The 22,426-nt window shown below is 38.9% G+C and overlaps 1 protein-coding gene across 2 annotated transcripts in view; it reads left to right on the top strand.

Annotated features, from left to right (window-relative positions):
* Positions 1-17,064, top strand: part of ANXA3 (annexin A3) — a 62,349-nt gene extending 45,285 nt beyond the window's left edge. For both annotated transcript variants that reach the window (XM_023222484.2, XM_023222485.2), the window contains 6 exons: positions 1,824-1,880; positions 2,237-2,330; positions 3,758-3,853; positions 8,141-8,199; positions 10,914-11,036; positions 16,670-17,064. In XM_023222484.2, coding sequence (XP_023078252.1) covers positions 1,824-1,880; positions 2,237-2,330; positions 3,758-3,853; positions 8,141-8,199; positions 10,914-11,036; positions 16,670-16,729 — 489 coding nt within the window. In that variant the 3' untranslated portion in view covers positions 16,730-17,064. The remainder of the gene's footprint in view (positions 1-1,823; positions 1,881-2,236; positions 2,331-3,757; positions 3,854-8,140; positions 8,200-10,913; positions 11,037-16,669) is intronic.
* Positions 17,065-22,426: the final 5,362 nt, after the last annotated feature.

The raw sequence follows: 22,426 nt of genomic DNA, 5'->3' as shown, positions 1-22,426 counted from the left end.
TCCCACTTCAGCCTCCTGAGCAGCTGGGACCACAGGTGCACACCACCACACTCAGCTAACTTTTTTTGTTTTGTTTTGTTTTGTTTTGTTTGTTTTTTGTTTTTTTTTTAGAGAGAGAGAAAGTCTCACTCTTGCATTAGTATGTGTATTTGTTACAGTTGATGAATGAATATTGATACATTATTATTAACTGAAGTTTGTAGTTTACATTAGGGTTCACTCTTTCTGTCATATAGTTAATTCTATGGATTTTAATAAATGTATAATGTCATATGTCTATCATTACAGTATGATAGAGTAGTTTCACTGTCCTAAAAATCCTCTGTGCTCTACCGGTTCATACCTTCCTCCCCACCAACTACTGATCTTACTGTCTCTATAGTTTTGCCCTCTCTAGAATGTCCTATAGTTGGAATCATACAGTATGTAGCCATTTCAGGCTGGCTTCTTTCACTTAGCTATATGCCTTTAAGGTTTCTCTATGTCTTTTCATGGCTTGATAGCTCATTTCTTTTTAGTACTGAGTGATATTCCATTGTATAGAATATTTATTTCACCTGCTGAAAGGCATCTTGGTTGCTTCCAAGTTTCGGCAATTATAAATAAAACTTCTGTAAACATTCACGTGGAGGTTTTTGTGTGGACATGTTTTCAATTCCTTTGGTTAAGTACCGAGGGGTGCAATTGCTTGATCATATAGTAAGAGATATTTAGCTTTATAAAAAAACTGCAGAGCTGTCTTCAAAGGTGTCTCTACCATTTCGCTTTCATATCAGCAGTGAATGAGAGTTCCTGTTGCTCCACATTCTCACCAGTATTTGGTGTTGTCAGTGTTTTGGATTTGAACCCTTCCAATAGGTTGTGTAGTGGCATCTTATTGTTTTGATTTGTAATTCTCTAATGACATACAATGTCGAGAGTCTTTTCATGTGCCACCTCTGTGTCTTCATTGGTGAGATGCCTATTGAGATCTTTCAACCATTTTTAAATTGGGTTGTTATTTTCGTATTGAGTTTTAAGAGTTCTTTATGTCTTTTGGATACAAGTTCTTTATCGGGTACATGTTACAAATATGTTCTCCCAGTTTGTACCTTGTCTTTTCTTCCACATAAGACCTCTGTGTTGGGTTGGACACAGTGGCCCACACTTGTATTCCCAGTGATTTGGGAGGCTGAGGTCGGGGGACAGCTTGAGGCCAGGAGTTTGAGACCAACCTGGGCAACATAGCGAGATTCCCATCTCTAAAAAAAATTTCAAAATTAGCTGTGTGTGGTGGTGTGCACCTGTAGTCATATTAGCTACTCAGTAGGCTGAAGCAGGAAGAGAGCTTGAGCCTTGGAGTTCAAGGTTACAGTGAGCTACATTTGCAGCACTACACTGTAGCCTGGCTGACAGAGAGCAAAGTCCTGTCTCTAAATATATATATATATATATATGTGAATATATGTATATATGAATATATACGAATGTATGTATATATGAATATATGTATATATGAATATATATGAATGTATGTATATATGAATATATGTATATATAAATGTATGTATATATGAATATATGTATGAATGTATGTATAAGAGTCATATATATATATGAATTTTCAGAGGAGGGAACTGAGGCCCATAAAATTGTGTGATTTGCTAAAAATTTCATGACTAGTCAATGGCAGAAACAGAACTGGAGCCCAGAGTACCTGATTTTTCTGTGCAACCTGTCCTGCCTTGAAGAAAAACCACTAAGATCCCTTGCTGGTTGAGTTACCGTGTGTTAGAATCTTCTGTCTTTAAAGGATGGCCCTTGTTTTCGTCATCCCTGTTTAGGGCAGAAGAGATGAAAGTCTGAAAGTGGATGAGCATCTGGCCAAAAAAGATGCCCAGGTCAGTAACAAAGCGGGAAAACATTTCCTTTCCCTATTCTCCTATGTGGCTGCCTTTGCATTTATGTGAAAAAAGGAGAAAAATAGACCAACGGGGGGACTTTTTTTTTTTTTTCCTGTTTGAAAGAGAAGCCTGAGGCTTGAGGATACCAACCCTAACTTTTTGCCTGCCCCAGGGGTAGTTATCATTCTCCTTAGCTCCTGCCAGCCCAATTATTGATTTCTAGTCTGCTGAAAGTGAGAGACTTTGATAATAGATGATTGCACTGACCTCGAAAATACAGCTCCCGTTCTTCTCATGTCACCTCTCAAAAAAAGAAAATAATTGTGTCTCCAATAACATTCTCTTGTGAATAGATTCTCTATAAAGCTGGTGAGAACAGATGGGGCACGGATGAAGACAAATTCACTGAGATCCTGTGTTTAAGGAGCTTTCCTCAACTAAAACTAAGTACAAACTCACATTACAATCCTTCGTGTTGTGTGTTGTTTTTACAAATGTTTTTGCATTTAGTATACAAAGATCTAGAAAAACGAAGTTTAAAATTGCAGTCTGTTCCAGTTTATTTATTCACACTTCAGGAAACAAAATGGGGAAGCTGTATTGTAACTCAAGGAAGTACTGACACTACACTTTTGTTTTTCCGTAGAGGCTGAGTAGATTACCTAGGGAGTACCAGGTAATAGACGGGGGAGGGAGGTGGCCGGAAGAAGAAAAGAGGCCACCTCTAGGGTGAGAGTAGAAAGGCTTGTTCCTGTGGGATGGAGAAGCCCAACTGCTTCCACTCCACCTAACAGTTCTCTCTAGTTAGCCACTTCCAGAAAAGCCAGACACTGCAGGTGAGTGTCTGTTGACACATCAATACTGATTAACCTTCAGCTATTTCTGATATGAAGGTAAATGGTAGAATGGATCGACTCTTATCATCAGACCAGCTATTATATGGAATTGTGGGCACCCACATTCTCACTCATGGCACCTCCTAGAGCTGTTCTGGAAGCAACAGCACCTAGAAAACTAAACCTCCATTTACTGTGAACATCTTCTGACTGTGGCTTCCAGGTGCTACTTTACAGAACAGCCACACAACAAGACCAAGCTTATGCTGAGTTGACGGAACGATGAGTAAACATAAGGATATTACTGTGACTTTGAAATTCTGAAATTGTTCTTTCTTAACTTTTGCATTAAAATCACATTTGTTTTATAAAATAATGACAACAGTAAGTGATAGTTGCTTTATTCATGTCTTTGTTTGAAAAACAAAAATCAGATAACCCTAGGTCTCTCTCCAAAATTTCTTTTTTAAAAAATTTATTGGGGAAAAATGTACTTGGCTAAAAAATATGCCTGTATACTTGGTGACATATGTACAGGGGCAAATACTGATCAAGAAATTCAGATGCCTTCTGGGAGGTGTGAAGTAGGCCATGCCGCCTTAGGAAATGATTTATTCAGTGCAAAGAAGTCTTCAGAGTTGAGATTTCTTCACCAGAGAAAACATATTTGACTAGTGATTATAGTATAATTTCCCAGGTGCTGCTATAAATAAAATTTAAAATAGCCCACCTTACTAGATAAAGTATTTATTATTTAACTATTTAGGCTATTTGAAATGCTTACTGCTTGAGAGAAGAGGAAAGAGAAAGAGAGATCATTGAAGAAAATTATCTAGGGATGTTTGGGGTTTATTGTAGATGATATCCTTAAAAAGGAACAAAAGAAAAACAAAAACTTTTGTACCCAAATTTGCATGGTTTAAAGAGGGAGTTTTTTAGCTTGCTACTTGATCTTGTGCATATCAAATAAAAAACTAGAATATATTCAAATGTGCTCAACTGGGTTGCTTTAAATAATTTTATGGTGCTTCCTTTTAGCATTTGATGAATACAGAAATATCAGCCAAAAGGACATTGTGGACAGCATAAAAGGAGAATTATCTGGGCATTTTGAAGACTTACTGTTGGCCATAGGTAAGCCTTCGAGTGCTAGTAAACTAAGTTACTTTGCACTTATTTTAACTCAGTGACAAGGCCTGCTCCTTTTGGGCAAGAATCCTGACTGATCCATCTTTTTATGCTCCCTACAGCCCCCATCATGGTCCAGGATACACACAGTCCACTCAACAAATATTGTTAAATTAATGCATGAAGAAGTTATTTTTTTAAGTCTTTTTTCTTTTTCTTTTTTGAAACAGGATCTCACTCTGTCACCCAGGCTGGAGTGCAGTGGTGTGAGCTCACTGCAGCCTCAACCTCCCAGGCTCAAGCAGTCCTCCCACCTCAGCCTCCCAAGTAGCTGAGACTACAGGCATGCACCACCTGGCCCAGCTATGTTTGTATTTTTTGTAGAGATGGAGTTTCATCATGTTGCCCAGGCTGGTCGTGAACTGCTAAGCTCAAGCAATCCACCCACCTCAGCCTCCCAAAGTGTTGGGATTACAGGTGTGAGCTACCACATCCAGCCATCTTTTTAAATCTTACTTTGCTTTTTAAGTTTGTATTTGTCTTATGACCATATTTAGCTTGTAGACTTCTTGAGAGCTGAAATATTTTATTTCTACTGTCATTTTTATTAAGCTTTGTTGAAAACTGAGACATAGGCAAGGCACCGTGGCATGCACCTGTGGTCTTATCTACTTGGGAGGCTGAGGTAGAAGGATTATTGGAGCCCAGGAGTTCAAGGCCAGTTTGGGCAACATAGCAAGACCTTGTCTCTTTATAAAAAACCACACACACTTATACACACACACACACGTAGGCAACTAAGACCTAAGCCAGTTTGGTAATCTACCATATTTGGTTATTTATGAAAGATATCAGTGGCTTTTCTTTTCTTTCTTTCTTTTTTTTTTTTTTTTTTTTTTTGAGATGGAGTCTCTGGCACCCAGGCTACAGTGCAGTGGCACAATCTCAGCTCACTGTTGACTCTGAATTGCTAAAAGATAGGCTGAGGAGGCTAAGAAAGGGAAAACTTTCTTCTTCAATTAAAAAAGTAGAATTGAGATCAGTCTTCATAATTAGTTCTCAGACTGTTCCGGTGGTAATGATACAACTGATTAATTTTTTTTTTTTTCCATTTTATATTGTTAATCCTTTTTTCTTTTTTGGTGTGTGACGAAGTCTCGCTCTGTCGCCCAAGCTGGAGTGCCGTGGCGCAATCTCAGGTCACTGCAATCTCCACCTTCCGAGTTCCAGCGGTTCTGGTGCCTCTAGCCTCCCAAGTAGCTGGGATTACAGGCACATGCCACCACACCTGGCTAATGTTTGTATTTTTAGTAGAGACAGGGTTTCACCTTGTTGACCAGGCTGGTCTCAAACTCCTGACCTCAAGTGATCCACCACCTCAGCCTCCCAAAGTGCTGGGATTACAGGCTTGAGCCACCACCCCTGGCCTATATTGTTAATCTTTATATTAATTCTGCCTGCTGTTTTTCGTTTGGTGTTCTTGCTAAGCCGTAATGTTTGAAAAACTTTATTGAGATGTACAAACTCTCATTCATTGAGCTTAGAGCATGGTTGGAAATATATCATTGAATTATGCATTACATTTGGGCCATAATACACATTATTTTATCATGTTAAAAAAGACCTTATAATTCAACTGAAGTTCAAAATATGTCACACTTTCATTTTCTGTTTCAGTCTACCATTGGAATAAACCAGTCTTTAAAATTTTTTATTGAGATATAACTTACATACCATAAAATTCATCCATTCAAAATGTGCAATTCAATGCTTTTTAATATAGTCACAAGGTTTTGCAACCATCAGCACAATCTAAGTTTAGGACATTTTAATCAGCCCCATAAGAAACCCTGTAACTATTGATAGTCACTCTCCAATCCTCCCCACCCCCTGGCTCCTGTAATCATTAATCTACTTTCTGTCTCTATAGATTTGCCTACTCTGCATATTTCATACACAAGGAATCCAATACAATGGTCAACACATAGTTTTTGACATGAAAAACCGTCTGAGCTGTGTCATCTTAGAATCGTGTAATAGGAGCATACTAGCTGCCAAATAAAAAACAAGTCCAGCCTTAAGTAAGGAGAGGCTTTATTCAGAAAAGCTATTTCAATAGAGAGAACACGTTGATGTCAGAAACATGCAAGACTGGGCTGGGTGGGGTGGCTCATGCACATAATCCCATCACTTTGAGAGGCTGAGGCAGGAGGATCACTTAAGACCAGGAGTTCAAGACCAGCCTGGGCAACATAGAGCAACATTCTGAGACTGTTCCGGTGGCAATGATAGAACTGGTTAATTTTTTTTCCACTTTATATTGTTAATCTTTATTTTAAAGATTCTACAAAAAAATAAAAAATTAGCTGGGTGGGTTGGTGTACACCTGTAGTCCCAGCTACTCAAGGAGCTGAGGTGGGAGGAGCACTTAAGCCCAGGTGGTCAAGGCTCCAGTGAGCCATGTTGGTGCCACTACACCAGAGCCTGAGTGACAAGAGGAATCCAATACAATGGTCAACACATAGTTTTTGACATGAGAAACCATCTGAGCTGTGTCATCTTAGAATCATGTAATAGGAGCATACTAGCTGCCAAATAAAAACAAATCCAGGCTTAAGTAAGGAGAGACTTTATTCAGAAAAACTATTTCAAAAGAGAAAACATGTTGATTTCAGAAACATACAAGACTCGGCTGGGTGTCTCTAAAAGACAGGGGAAAAAATGTGCAAAAGTTTCAAAATCCAACAGAAAAGTCTTAGCAGCAACTTTTAATGTTGGGCAAGCACGAGGGTGTGATCATTGGGGATTGACAGGAAACACGTCTGGCGGTGGACAGCTGGACTCTCAAGATAAGCTGCAACAGAGGCATGTTCTGCATTTTAGGGCTTGCTCAGGACTGGGCGCAAGCCAGAGTTCAGGAACCTGTGGGAGGAGAGAGGCCTGATGAAAGTGTGGTCAAGACAATGAAGAGGGTAGGGAATGGGCAATTATGAATACTTGGTCATGGTAATTAACTCTAACGGACTCCCAAGCTTCCGTGCCTGTGGTGCTGGGTGGTAAAGCCTCCTTCCCACTAAAACATACTGCCACCTTCCAAAACTTTCAGATACAAAGAACAAATCTAGTAGGTAAGAACATAAAGCAGAAGGCAAGCTAAAGGGAAGAAAGGATCATGAAGGGATTGTACAAATCTAGTTGGCAGGGAGGTGACTGAAAAGCTTAATAGGATGAAAGTGGGCATCATTATTTTGTATCAGGCTATTATGGCTTACTTTAATGTGAGTTTACTAGTTTAAATGGCTAGTTTCTTGTCAGAGAACTTCATGTAACAGTTTTATTCTAAATGCCATGTTTGGGTTTCTAATACATTTCTCCTTCTGTTTCCCTTAAATCACTTACAAAAGCCAAAAGTCTTTTAGCTTTCCTTAAGAGAGTCTATAAGCCACGATGTGAAAGTCAGTTATTCTTGTTCTGAGCTCCAAAATTCATTATAAAATCCATTCACTTTTGGTTGGATTCCTACCTAGAGATCAGATTTAAGATTATGAAAATAATTGTGTTGCTATAAATAGGTTTTGTTCCCTACAGACTTTTCTATTCCTATTTTTGTTTTATTTAAAAGATAATTTAGTCTTGCATTTCTGTCAGTTTCCTTTTTCTTGTTTTATTTCTGCTTTTCTTGTTATTTCAAAATAAAGAATTGGAAGATTGTATTTTTTTTTTTTTTTTTAGGCAACTGAATTTAGATGACAGGTACTTGTTCTAATGGAGTCACTCTAACTAGCCTATAAATTCTAATCCAGTCATTTAAAAGAAAATTCTTTCCATGGGAAAAATTGCTTTTAAATGGAACTCCAGTGCCCCTTCGTGCCTAATGAGTTATTTGGAGCAACATCGCTGCAGTTGTCAGGCCCGAGTTGTTCATCAGTAGCCGGAGGTGTTAGTAGCTGAGCAGTGTCGCACCCTAGGGAGTTATCAGTGAAAGCGTAGGTGTTCGATGTGTCTGGGATCCAGAGATGAGTCAGTCGCTGTGGGAGTTTCTTTGGCAGGTAATTTTATTTTCCCCATGGCTGGAGATAATTACTGTGCTAAAGTTCTGTGCAAATATGACGTTAAAAGGCTTTGTGAATCAGGGTAAGCAGCCTTTCTTTCATTCCAAGTAAAAGCCAGTTGTGGGGAGGGGGTAGACTGGTATGACAGTCCAAAGAATCTTTTTAAAAAGCGTATTACTTACTATAGATTAACCCAATTTCTATTCCATGGAGCTGAACATTACTTTGCTTTTTATGACAGTTCATTGTGTGAGGAACACGCCGGCCTTTTTAGCAGAAAGACTGCATCGAGCTTTGAAGGTTGGTCTGGAAAGTTCGTGTGCATTCTTAGCGTCCCTTAAATCCCTTGGGGAAGTATGCAAATAGTAGAACAAATATTTAAAAATTAGTTATTTTAATGTAATTTAAACATTTTAAGATAAATTATATTACAGCAAATCAAGGTATAATACAATACAGTCTTTACACAGACACCTGATTTTCTCTTCAAAATAAACAGACCTGGATTTATGAAATAATTTTTTTTCTAAGTAGGTATAGCTTGATTTGTATTTAGCTAAAACAGTCTCATTTTCTCTAATATGACAAGTTTCAGTAAATGCTAATATTCCACTTGTATGAAAGATGAAAATTTATGTATAATTTTAGATTTTAAAAGTTCATCCTCTATTTTAAATAGAAAATGAGAAGACAGGCCGGGCGCAATGGCTCACGCCTGTAATCCCAGCACTTTAGGAGGCCCAGGTGGGTGGATCACAAGGTCAGGAGTTCAAGACCAGCCTAGCCAACATGGTGAAACCCCGTCTCTACTAAAAATACAAAAATTAGCTGGGCGTGGTGGCAGATGCCTGTAATCCCAGCTACTCGGGAGGCTGAGGCAGAGAATTGCTTGAACCCAGGAGGCAGAGGTTGCAGTGAGCTGAGATTGTGCCACTGTACTCCAGCCTGGGTGACAGAGTGAGACTCTGTCTCAAAAAAAAAAAAAAAGAAAAAAAAATGAGAAGGTAAAAATATGACTTAATGTTGATAGAATGTCATATTTCTTTTCCACTTAGATTAGTTTATTAGTTTTCTACAGTAGCTAATTTGTCTACTAATTTGTCTCATAGGTTAATAGTATTATAATCCATATAGAGATAGGTACAGAAAAGTATTGACCACATTATTTTCGCTACTTCACAGTAAGTGCAGGCAGTAAAACTTGTTTTAGAATGCCAAACCTCAAACTTGAGACCCAGTAGATCCCGTGGCCTCTCAAGCTGCCTTACTTAAAATAAACCCAGCTGAGTTGGCGGCCTTTAATGATGCCGTAACCCTGTGTTTGCTCGTCTGTCTTTACTGCCAGATGATGAGCTCCATGAGTACAGGCTCTTGTTTATCCTCAGACCCTAGGCCAGGGCCTTGTGCACAGAAGATGCTTACCTCGATCTCTTTATTGGCCATTTTCTGCAGTCCCGCATGTACTTTCAAAGTTATATCCCAAGTGAACACATCCTTTCCCCCAAGTTTCCCAGCTCCAGATCTGCTCCCCTTCCCCTGTTCAGTCATCCCAGAGAATGGCCCCAACAGGAATTTGCCCAACTCTCCGAAGTCGTAGCATTACTCTCCAGCCTTGTTGACTATGCCTCAGCCACCCCAGGCTTCTTTCTATTCCTCAACTGTGGCAAGTCTATTCTCACATCATAGTCTTTGCATCCATTCCTTCTCTGGAATGTTCCTCCTCTAGATCTTTCTCTAGCTGACTCCTTCTCATCTTTCAGGTCTCAGCTCTCCTCCTGAGAGAGGTCTCCCCTAACTATACCAGGCCAGTCGGTTCCCTTTCAATCACTCTCCATGCCATTTCCAGCTTTGTTTTCTTCATATTTCTGATCACTATTTACTTAAGCAATAGTTAATTTGCTTTACTGTCTGTCTCCATCTACTGGAACATAAGGTCCATGCAGACAGAGATATAATCTGTTCTGTTCACCACCATATGCACAGCACATGGAATAATGCCTGGCTATAGTCGATGCTCATAAGCATTTGCTGGACATAGATGAATGGAATATCATTTAGTATGTTGGCCATCATTAGGTCAAAATCCACCTAACTGCTCAGCTAGAAATTTTACACTATCTCTCTTTTTCATTATCCTGTAGTGATACCTCATTATGTTTTGTCAATCCATTTACATAAGAAACTCTCAAATCTTCCCATTTTCTCCATCCCTACTGCCTTTATTCTAGGGATGGCCATCGTCATCTCTTTCCTTAATTACTCAGTCTCCTCAAGATGAGTCTCAAAGCCTCAGTCTTACTCCCTTATCTTCATTCTACTCCTACCTTGCAATCTGTTTCTCATGCTGCAAAGTGATTTTCTGAAACCACGAATTTGATCTGATCTCAACACTCTCATGTTTAAAATATTACAGTAGCTCTCCACACTTAGGATAAAGTCAGAATTTCATTTCATGGTTAACAAGGTCTGGCCTTTCCAGACACTTTTCTTGTTATCCCTATTTGTTACTTATGTATCCTTGAACGTGGCATTCTTTCTTGCCCTAAACCTTCACACCTGCTATTTCCTCGACAAGACCTTTCTATCCTCCCTGCATGAACCTACTCCTTCCCCTTGTTGACTGTTTAGTCCTTGCTTAAATGTCACTTTCTCAGACTTTTCCTAATCCCTAATCTTTCTTAGGCCCCCCTGAAGTATGCTCCCATGGTACCCAATATTTTCAACATGTCAGACTGTCGTGCAATGGCTTACTTTCTTGCCTGTATTCTTTACAAAACTGGAAACTTAACATGGATATCGAATCTCTGTTTTGTAGCATTTAGCATGATGCTGGCACAGAGTAGGTGCTCAACAAATATTTCTTGAATAATGAATGATGAGCTTGATAATAAATGAAAAGGAATCACTGTAGTTGAATATTTTGCACACTATTATCTGATTCTTATAAATATAAATCTCTATGTTGCTTTGTGACCAATGACATTTGTATTGTGAACACCTGCATTTCTTAACAGGGTGCTGGAACTGATGAGTTTACTCTGAACCGAATAATGGTGTCCAGATCAGAAATTGACCTTTTGGACATTCGAATAGAGTTCAAGAAGCATTATGGCTATTCCCTGTATTCAGCAATTAAAGTAAGTCTACTTTTAAAAATAGCAAAACATATTTTGCTCTTCTCTACCCATCTCCTTACTCTGATATTCCTTGAAATATAAAGATATATGACTTAGATTTCTCGCTCCTTGTCAATGCATACATGTGTTGTCTGAGCTTAAAACAGTAGCAGCAGTGTCCCTCATTTTCAGCTCTAAAATCCCAGGCATATAATAGACACTCAATATTTTTTTAGGTGTACTAGCCACTAATTTTTCTTCTTCTGTGAATTACATATGCAAATTGTTTTTATATTGTGCTGTTTGTATTTATTTCAGTCTTTATGACAATGTAAGAACAGAAAAATACGTATTTTAAATTTTCTCTCTGTTTTACATGAGACAGCATGGTTCTGCAGCTTAGAGTGCTTCTCATTTCAGTGTATAGGAAACTTTCTCATTTTATTTAACAGCTGTATATCATTCCATTGTTTGTGTATTTGTACCCACCACAGCAAACAGGCTTCCAGTTTATTGCTATTACAAACAATGTTATATAATGCATACACAACTTCATCAGGTACGAATGTATCTTTATGAATTCTCAGAAGCAGGATTGCTTAGACAGATGTAAATGCATTTAAAATTTTGACAAATACTACCAATTGAATTCCATTTTGCAATTCTATGAGGAATGTATGAGTCCTTCTTTCTCCATAGCCTTGGCACAGAGGGTATTTTCAAACTTTTGGGTTTTTAAAACATTTTTTAGAGATGGGGTCTTGCTCTGTTGCCCAGGCTGAAGTGCAGTGGCTGTTCACAGGTGTGATCATAATACATTGTAGCCTAGAACTCCTAGGCTCAAGCAATCCCCTGCCTTAGCCTCTAAGTAGCTGGGGCTATAGGGTAAACTTTTGGATTTTCATAGTCTGATAGGTGAGGAATTGTATCTCAGTGTAGTTGTAATATACATTTTTCTTAGTGTAAGTGAGACTGAGTATATTTTCATGTTTTAAATAACATTTGTATTTCTCTTTCTGTGATCTGTCTTTTTACATTCTTTGTCCACATTCTTTTGGGTTTTTGTTCTTTTTGGTCAGTTTCTAAGACCTTTTACACATAAGGTAGATTAGCCTTTTGTCTGGTCATATTTCCCAGTCCGTTCTTTGTCCTTTGACTTGGCTGAATGTATTTTTTTCCAAGCAGAGGGTGCACATCTTGTTTAATCAAATTTATCAATCTTTTACAGTTTTTGTATTTTTAAAAAAAATCTAGTCCCTTCTGTTTCTTTCATTCTGGATGAGCATCTTCCTAAAATGGGCTCCTTCCTTTCTGTTTTAAAGCATGAAACCCATTTTCATTGTTTTCAGATCTCAGTTGATATATTATACATAGAAACTTCAAATAAGTTACAAATTATTTGAATTAATAAGGCAGTAAGGCTGACAAATTGTACAAGAGGCTTCTGTACCTTAAGCTTATGGTTCAAAAGTCATAGTCCCAACAGGAAGATGGCAACTAGTTAGTGGTGAACTAAGGGGCTAGCCCCGCACCTGCTCAGCAGCCTTCCATTGATTTACTTTTCTACCTCCGTGCTCCAGACCACCTATGAGAGTCTCTAGTAAATGAGTGATAGAGAGTTAGTCCAAGCTGGTTCCCTGGAACAAAGTGTAAGCTGAGGTTGGTGAGTGGAGCAATCCACAGTCCTCGCCTCTAAGGCCACACTGACCGGGGGAAAAGATAGGGTTAGGGCTGCCTTCACAGAGGACTTGCAGACTATGCAGACCTCTCCATCTCTTTGCTACTCCATCTACCCTTGAATGTCTCGAGGAAATCAGCACTAGAGAGTGTTGGACCCAGGTGCACTCTCCAAGGTATAAGCTGAGAGTTGGGGCCTAGAAGGCGATCCAGGATGAAGAGGGAAGCAGCAGCCAAGCAGAGAGTGTTTGCTCTGAGCACTGAGGGTCCAAAACTGGGAATGGAGTCCATGCTGATTAGATACCCTAATCTGTGGATCATTATGCACCATGGACATCCTGGGTAGCTCCCCAGCAGCACCTTCTCTCAAGCCCCTACAAGGCTGGAGCCCTACCTCTGTGAGGGAGCTTACACCCAGCGATGGCCTCTGGGGGACACCTGGCTTAGACCACATTCCAGTGTCACTGCCAGCAGCTGGAGTCTTTGGTCCAACCTTCACTATGGCCCTACCCACAATAGCCACCCTTGACCAGGCACAAATATTAGCCTGGGTCTTTCTGCAGCTATCTTGGGAAGGTTCCTACCTCTGACTTTACAAATGGCTTATGAATGAATGAATGAATGAATGAATGAACATCAATCAGTTAACTAGATTCATTCACTAAAATCTCTCCCTCTCTTTTTAATCAGAGTTTTTGTTTTTGCACTAAACTTTCACAGAAAGAGATGCTGAGATGCATGAATAAGTTGAAATCAGGAACTTACTCAAAAAGGCAGTTCTCAGACTGTGCCTGGGGCTTAGCACAAATTGCATCAACTGCTCACACTCAATTGTATTTGAATCAGTCCTGACACATCACAATAGTTTCAATCATCAGAGAAAGATTCAATAACGTTAACCATATTGTAGCTACTAAGGCAGAAAAATAGACTCACACATTTTCTAAAGATTGTCAGTAACAAGGTTGAGACATAAAGAGGGCTTTCAGTTCACCCTCATCAAACCAGAAAATTAAATTAACCAGTGGCTCTCTATTCCCCAATGGTCTGGATAATTGAGGCTTATTGTATTAGAAAACATTTAAGCTATTTGTAGTTGATAGAAAAGAAAAATCCATCACTGAAAACTTCAGTTTGCAATTTGAAATAATATAAGATTTCTTTATTTCTACCACCTAACATATATTATTAAGTAATCTCATTGTAGTTTTGCTATTGATGAACAGGATCTTTTTAGATGGTTGCTTTTGAAATTCATGGGGTAGAGTTCCATTTTTGCATATTATCTCAGCCTATAATCCTGCCTGTCTTCTTCCTTCTACCCATTGTTTAGACACTTCTCTGTCCATTGACACCTTTCTCAGGGGGTGACTGGTGGAAAGGAGAAGACAAGGAAGCACAGAGGTGAAAACCAGTGTGTACCTCTTATTACTTATTAAGAAGATATTATGGAAAATTTAGATGAAATCATGTTTTTTGGTAGTTTTCCTTGGTGGACAGATTCTGTATTTATTTAATAAATAGCACAATTCCAGGTTTTTTATTGGAAAATATAGTAGCCACTCACAATCAACTCATAATCTATGTGGAGACCTGAGGTAGATATAAAGAAACAATTAGAAGATAATAATTGAAACAACCTACAGATACTAGATTGTTGAGTATAGAGCTAGTAGTATCGGAATTGAGAAGAAAAGACGTTTGGGGTTAGAGAAATGGGTCTTGAGCCTGCCTTTCAAGTCAACAAGCATGTGTTGAGTGTCTCCCATGGGCCAGGTACTCTGCTGGAGCATTTACCTTTAAGACCCCAGGTCAATAGGGTCTTAAAGGTAAATGCTCTAGAAACAAGTATGGGAAGAGGCAAGAGGGAAAGAAGTAATAAGGCACTTGTTTGATTAGAGGGTCTACCTTGGGGAATATTGAGAAATAAAATCCAAGTAGCAAGATGAGTTCAGTTGAAAGAGAGCTTTGAGATCAGTGAATTCATTCATTCAATTAAAAATATTTATCAAATGCATATTATGTGCTAGGCTCAGGGTTATAATTATAAGCAAAGGGATGGGGTGGAGGAAGACATTTTCTGCCCTTATGGAATTACAACTATGTTTAATGTAAAGGAAAGCGACATTGTACTAAAAGATCCTATAATAGGAGGACTTGACTTACAGGAAAGACTTCTACAAGAAAGGCATGATTCAGATCTGGAAAATAAGTAGATATTAATAAGGCAAAAGTTATGGACGTAAGGGAGCCAATAGAACATTCTAATAAAAGAAATGACAAATAGAAAGGCCTCATGGTGGAGGAAGCACAATGAAAAATGAGGATGTAGGGGCCAGATCATGCACGATCTTTTTGGCAATGTTTAAGGAATTTTGGCTTTAGCTTAAGAGTAAGGGGAAGCCATTGAAGAGTTCTGGGCATGAGCTCTTGAAGAGTTAGTATCAGGATCATGAAAAGATCCCTGTGAGATCTTCTTATTCTGGAGAATAAGAAGGGATCAAAGGATATTTAGGAGCTAAAACTTAAGGGACTTGGTATAATATCTTGGTGTGAGGAAAGGAAGGTAGCAAGGATGACACTCAAGTTCCTAACTTGGAAAACAGATAGTGGGGCCATTCCTTGCAAGAGGATCAGGTTTTAGGGTTTTTTTTACTTTTCTTTTTGGGGAGTTGGGGGGAGTTTATGAGTTTGGCTTTACATGTGTTGAGTTTGAGATGTCTTTGAGCCATGTAAGACATGTGGAGAGGTCAAGTAAGTCATTAGTGGTATGAAATATACTTTGAGCTACTTGGATGTGTTTCCTTGACTAACTGGTAGAAGGCCTAATTGTTTAAAATTCTGATCAGAGATGTCTAGAAGGAGCTCTTTTAATACAAAGCTGGAGCACTGTTGACTTGTCAGATCTGCTATTGCAGAGCAAGACAGGAAAACCAATAACATAAGAACTAAAGTCTATATAAAAACGAAGAATATTGGGTCATATGTTTTGTGAAACAGACAAATGAATGAGAAATAAAGAAAACAGAACAATATATATAAATGCCTATTCTGTCTTACTATGAAAGTAATGCTTAACTTCTTCATTAAATGAGCCTTCTCTGAGACTTCCTTTATATTACCACTTACTGTAATATTTACCCCAGTGAAAGCCATTTCAAATATGAAACTTAAGTGATAAAAAAGTGCTCACTGATTGGGTTGCCTCAAATAAAATAAAAATAATGTGAGCATCCTACACAATCCAGGTTGAAAGCCAAGTTTTACCTCCTATGAAGTCTTTTGCTCTACAAACTTGGTATCTTTGCCCTTTAAACCTCAACCTCGCACAGTATCTTTTCTGAGCAACAATCTATTTTTGGTTGGCCTTGGGAAAAGGAACTGACAAACATATTCTTTAAAAATGTGGTTCATTTCACTTTCCTAAGTCAGGCAGTGTAGCAGGGTATTAAAGAGCCAGGATACAGGGATTCAAATCCTGCTTTTGTCACTTATTCTCGATAAGATTTAGGGCAAGTTTCCTAATCTGTTTTTCTCATTTTACTTATCTGTTAAATGGGGGATATGTATAGTACCTATTGCAGAGAACTTTTAAAAGGGTTAAAGTAGCTAATACACATTAAGCCTTTTGAATAGCAAGTGTTTGATAAATATTATTAAAACTCTAATCTTTTGAAGTCTTTTTAGAAATTGATGTTATGTAAGTGATGCAATCTTATTTTATTAAACCCAAATTGAAATGCAACTGCAATATATCAAGAAGAATCTAAATGTTATTTACTGTGAAGAAGATGCTGGTCAGAACATAATTACACTCAGGTATGAATGAATGATGGAATTGCAGGTACATTTTACTAAATGGTATAGCTCATGAGTCTCACACCCAGGTGAATTCCCTAGTGCTATAGGATTTGTTTCATTTATGGTCTCCCATTATTTATACTGTGTTTGTTCTTCATTTATTTTGTTCTTTGCAGTCAGATACTTCTGGAGACTATGAAATCACTCTCTTAAAAATCTGTGGTGGAGATGACTGAACCAAGAAGATAATCTCCAAAGGTCCACGATGGGCTTTCCCAACAGCTCCACCTTACTTCTTTCTCATACTATTTAAGAGAACAAGCAAATGTAAACAGTAACCTGTGTTCCTAACAGAAATTCTCATTGTTCTATAACAACAACAAAAACGATTATTACTTTAGAGCATCTCATTTATAATGTCGCAGGTCATAAATGAAATTTAAAATGGTATTAAGGATCTGCAAATACTATCCAACTTATATTTCTGCTTACAAAGTAAGAATCTTTTTATAGTTCTAATCCATTAAATATAAAGCAAGATAATAAAAATTGTTGCTTTTGTTAAAAGTAATTTGTTTGTTTGCTTTCAGAGCTTGCCAACATTGTTTGATGCCTGGTGCCAACAACTAATATTTTAAAACATGTTTCTATATAGAAGCTGTTACTGCTTCAGTTTATCACCTTGTTAATCACACTTTTCTTTAAGAAACAAGTAAGATGAAGATGTATGTGACCTGGCCTACCCTTTCTAGTTGTGATCAAGCTATAGGAGTGGCAATGCATGAGAAGTTATTTCAGCTTTCAGAAAACATCTGCTGAAGGATTAATCTAACCACTTCCTGTCTGAATGGCAAGCATGAATTATGGTTGCTTCATGCTAAATACTACTTTCCCAGAATGGGCGTTTAGAATCAAGCCTCTAAGGTTTCCTTTTCTCTTGAGTTGGCAAAACTATGCATTTAAAGAATCCCTCATGCTATCTTTGAGTGGGACCTCATATGAAATACCTTGACTGATATGAAATGGAAGAGGTGAAAAAAATTCCATTTAGAGTTATTTTCCTGGACCAGAATAGAAACGATCATACTGGCCATGTGCAGTGGCTCATGCCTGTAATCTCAGCACTTTGGGAGGCTGAGGCAGGCAGATTGCTTGAGCCCAGAAGTTCGAGACCAGCCTGGGCAACCTAGTGAGACCCTGTCTCTGACAAAAATACAAAAATTAGCCTGGCATGGTGGCACACGCCTGTAGTCCAACCTACTTGGGAGGCTGAGGTGGGAGGATTGCTTGAGTCTGGGAGCCCATTTGGCAAGTTAGTTCTGTAATCAATATTATAAATGTCAGTCATAACTAAGATGATGACAGGAGATAATGAAAAAAAAACTACTTAAATATTTGGGAGATAAAATTGAGTAAACATGATATTCAAAGTAATCAAGTGTCAGTCAAGTATGCCTTCATGATTTTGGTGTAAGTGATTTAGTGAGTAAGTATATCACGAAGCAATAAATCAGTGTTAATACTCATTGAGTGCTTACTATGGATTAGGTACTATGTTAAACAGTGTAGTATATTTTAATTTGTTGATCCTCAAGGAATCTTACAATGTAAATACTAACTCAGATATAGAAATTGAAGCTTAGAGAAATTAGTAACTTGTCACCGTAAGAGCCAGGTAGTCCAACTCCAGTGTCCATGCTCTTAACTACTATTTTGCCTTAGAATTTATCCCATCCCAGGGCCACTGTTATTTTCGATGCCTAGTGCTTAGATTAGAACTGTGCTCAGCACATAAAAGGCATTTAATACAGTGAATCTTTATTTTAGATCTCATTTATCCTCAGAGTTGTTATACCACTTATGTATTAAGTACTTTCTGAAACAGAGCATGGTTACATGTGTCAGTATTTCTCGTTTTGCAAATGAGGAAAATGAGACTCGGGTTAAGTATCTAGCCCAGGGTTACACAGGGGGAAAGCCAAGGCTTAAGACCCAGGTCATCTGGACTTTAAAACTTATCTGTGGCTGGGCAAAGTGGCTCACACATCAAATCCCAGCATGTTGGGAGGCTGAGGCAGGAGGATCACTTGAGCCCAGGAGTTTGAGACCAGTCCGGGAAACAAAAGGAGACTCCGTCTCTACAAACAATTTAAAAATTAGCTGGGCATGGTGGTGTGCACCTATAGTCTTAGCTACTCAAGACGCTGAAGTGGGAAGATCACTTGAGCCCAGGAGTTTGAGGTTGCAGTAAGCTACGATCTCACCAGCATACTCCAGCCTGGGTGACAGAGCAAGACCCTGTCTCAAAAACAAAACAAAACAAAAAACCTTATCTGTGCATGAGAGAGGAAGAAGAAGGTGAGAACTTGAAGAGACTAGTGATCACGTGAGAGAATTCTGCAGACAAAAAAAAAAAAAAAAAAAGCCACACTGAGATAACCGTCTAACCCTTCTAATAACATCCGTTTTGCCTTTTATGCATGGGACTTCAGGCAATTAATTACCTTTCTAAGCCACATACTCCTCTTTAAAATGAGAACAATAGTACCTACCTCATAAGATTGTTTTGATAAATAACACTTAAAAGGTGTTCCACATACCGCATAGCACGTAGTAAACCCTCAATAAATGTTAGCCTATATCATACAATTATCGTAGAGTAGTATTCAATGGCCACATTTTTCATTGCCTCCAATTTCCACAAGGTGGCATGTCAAGTTCAAAGTGGACCCCATGGCTTCTCATCCCAATGGCAAAATGTACTTAACTTGCTTCAGCATAACATGACCAAATCTAAACTGTTGGAAACGTCTTCTATAGAATGTTTGTAGTGGTTCAGGCATCTTACTGTCACTGTAAACTCCTTCTTAAGGAAACATGTAGAATATTTAATTGAATCATCTGGTTTCTCTGGATTCCCAGGACCATCTTCATTTACATGAATGTGCATTAGCTCTGGCATGGATCACCTGCAGAATTGAGTGCATCCATGTCATCTCATTAAGCACTAAGTTTAGTCCCTGAAGATCGAAAGAAGAGAAAAATAGCCAGCTGCAGAGAGTCCTGGGCTCTGTGGTTGGTGAGCTGCAGAAGCGGAAGGTTTGTACACTTCACTCTGGAGTAATAGAATGTTTAGTCTATAAATCAGGAGCTGCAAAAACGGCAAATGAAGATGTTGAATAGGAGATTCTCTAGCCTATTTGTAAAAATGTATTGAGGAAATTTTAAAAATAGTGTACAGTAGTTCAGACCTTTCTTCCGTGTACCTTCCCCTTTTTCCATTTCCCCAATTTAATGCCGTATGGATAACCCACAATTTTACTTTGTCTTTAAAACATTAATTTTGGGGTCATATCAAACTGGGTTCAAATCCTGGCTTCACCACTTATGACAGCAGCGTAGATAACAGTGTTTGACAAATAACCTCCATACAATTCAGTTCTTTAGCTGACAATAACAGCACCTACCTTAAATATGTGCAAGGATTAAATGAAATAAAGCATGTGAAAAATTAAACTCAATAAAAATTAGTTACTAATAACGCATTGGCATGGTGAGTTGCCAGTGAAGAGCAGATAGTAAGTGTTCAATAAGCATTTATAGAATAAATAAATGATACTTGTTTTAGTACTACTCAGTGACAATAACTCTAAAGCTCTGGACGCTTCAGAGAAACGTCCGCTGAAATCAGTTATTAATATGTTGTCAATGTGTCCTCCAACGATAAGAGCCAACTGTGTTCACCTCAGTGATGAGGTTGCAGGATCTGAAGAAAGTTTTCTAGGCTTATTTCCTGCCCATCAGTTGACAGTAGTATGATATGTGAGGGAGTGAGTCACTTACTCTTTCTGTACCTTAGTTTCCTCACCTGTAAAGCCAGGATGGCCATGCATGTATCATTCAGAGTAGAGTGAGGTTTCAATAAGCCAGATTAGGTGATGCACTTACCACAGTGCCTGCACCCTTTAAGTGCTCAATAAACAGTAGCCATTATTCTCTGGCTCAGTTTGGAAGACTTACAATTGCTTATACAGTGCTGTAATCACTTGGGGGATTTTGAGATGTTGTAAAGCTACCTCTTCTAGTTTGCAATTAGGAAAGAAAGATACAGCAAACTTCTTGGCAATTTCCTGCCGTGAAACCTTGTGTTTTATGAGCCATGGAAAGTATCCCCAAAATTTTTTCAACCCCACCCCCAGCAAACTGACAGACTCAGATCTTTCCCACCCACTCTGTTTGTCTCTCGTGGGACTGTGAGAGTCAAGCAAGTACAGGTTGCTGTGTGCTGAAGCCTTTTTACTGGTGCTCTATTTCTTTCAGTTTCATCAAATTCAGCTTTGTGCCAGTTTTACCCACCAGGGCCAGCCCTCCTCTGAAACCAAAGTTTGCCGATTTCTGTAGAGTTTACAAAGTCAGCAGTGAGAGAGAGGAGAATTTCAAATGAGGAGGACGGTTACAGAGTAGGAGGAAACATTGAATGGCTGCTGCAGTAAACTGTTAAAAGAAATCCCAAACCCGGAATACCAAAGCAGCCCATTCAGCTGAAAGGTTTTATGACACAACCGCACATAAGAAAAACCTAGCTATTAAAACTTACATATGCCCTCTTTGGGCACAAACTTTGTGGAACTGGGTGTGGCCATAAAGAGTGGTCCAGGCCAGGCATGGTGGCTCACCCCCGTAATCCCAACACTCTGGGAGACCAAGGCAGGCAGATCACCTGAGGTCAGGAGTTCAAGACCAGCCTGGTCAACATGAAACCCTGTCTCTACTAAAAATACAAAAAAATTAGCCAGGCATGGTGGTGGATGCCTGTAATCCCAGCTACTCGGGAGGCTGAGGCAGGAGAATCGCTTGAACCCTGGAGACAGAGGTCGCAGTGAGCTGAGATCGTACCACTGCACTCCAGCCTGGGTAACAAGAATGAAACTGTCTCAAAAAAAGTCGTCCAAACTGACTTGCAGAGCACCAGACTTGCTGTGAAAAAAACAGATGTGATTTGCCAGTTGCTATAATATCAACCACCAGACAAAAGGAAGTTTTGAAAAAGAATATTGAGATAAAATGAGCTCCTATAAAAAAAGAGCATGCCACAGTGGGGTAGAAAGTAGAGAAGAACAAAGGTCCCAAGGGTAGGAAGTTGGTGAGAATTAGCCCAAATTCACACCTCCTTTTAGAGAACTGCAGCAATCCACAGCGTAACTGGCTTACATTGGTTCCCCCGGCCACAGACCTCAGAAGAGTTTAGAGATTTCCAAAGTTGCACTTAAGCTTTTTGTTTTGTTTTGTGTCAGACAGCAAAGTCACAAAGAAAATTCCAGATCATGTCTGCAAATTCTATTTAAACCGGTGTTAAATAGAATTTGGTATCTGATATTTTCATGAAAAATATTTTTCTTGCTTTTTATCAGTCAAACCAAACCCCTTCCGACCTTTATTCTTCCAACATTTATTACATGGTAACTGTAGTCCAGGAACTACGCCAGGTGCTGGAGTTATAAAAATGAAGAAAGCTGCACATTACCTGGCTTCAAGGACTTGATGATCTGGGGAGTAAGCAAAGGAGAGGAAAGACAGATACTTGGCTAATTAGCAAGGACAGCACAGTGGTGGTAGTGGTGGGTGGGGTTGAGGATTAGGCACATGTGGCTGCCACACAACATTCTCATGCTCTTTGCAACTTGCAGAGTTAAAGGATAAGATATTTGAAGAAACTGCCAATTATTAGGTGTTCAGTCAAAGACTGTTAAGGTTGTCTTGCACAGTAGTTAAGTCTGGAGTCAGCCCAGCTGGACAAATTCTAGCTCTTACAGGTCTAAAGTCTCTAGCTGTGTGATCATGGGAAAATTACTTAAGCCCTTTATGCCTCAGATTCCTTTATCTGTGAAATTTGAATGATAGTAGTGATTTGTTTTTTCTAAGACCACCAGAGC

This window comes from Piliocolobus tephrosceles, chromosome 3 (genome assembly GCF_002776525.5).
Source record: "Piliocolobus tephrosceles isolate RC106 chromosome 3, ASM277652v3, whole genome shotgun sequence".
Lineage (NCBI taxonomy): Eukaryota > Metazoa > Chordata > Mammalia > Primates > Cercopithecidae > Piliocolobus > Piliocolobus tephrosceles.
Note: the sequence above shows the minus strand (reverse complement) of the source record. Positions and strands in the feature narration are given on the sequence as shown.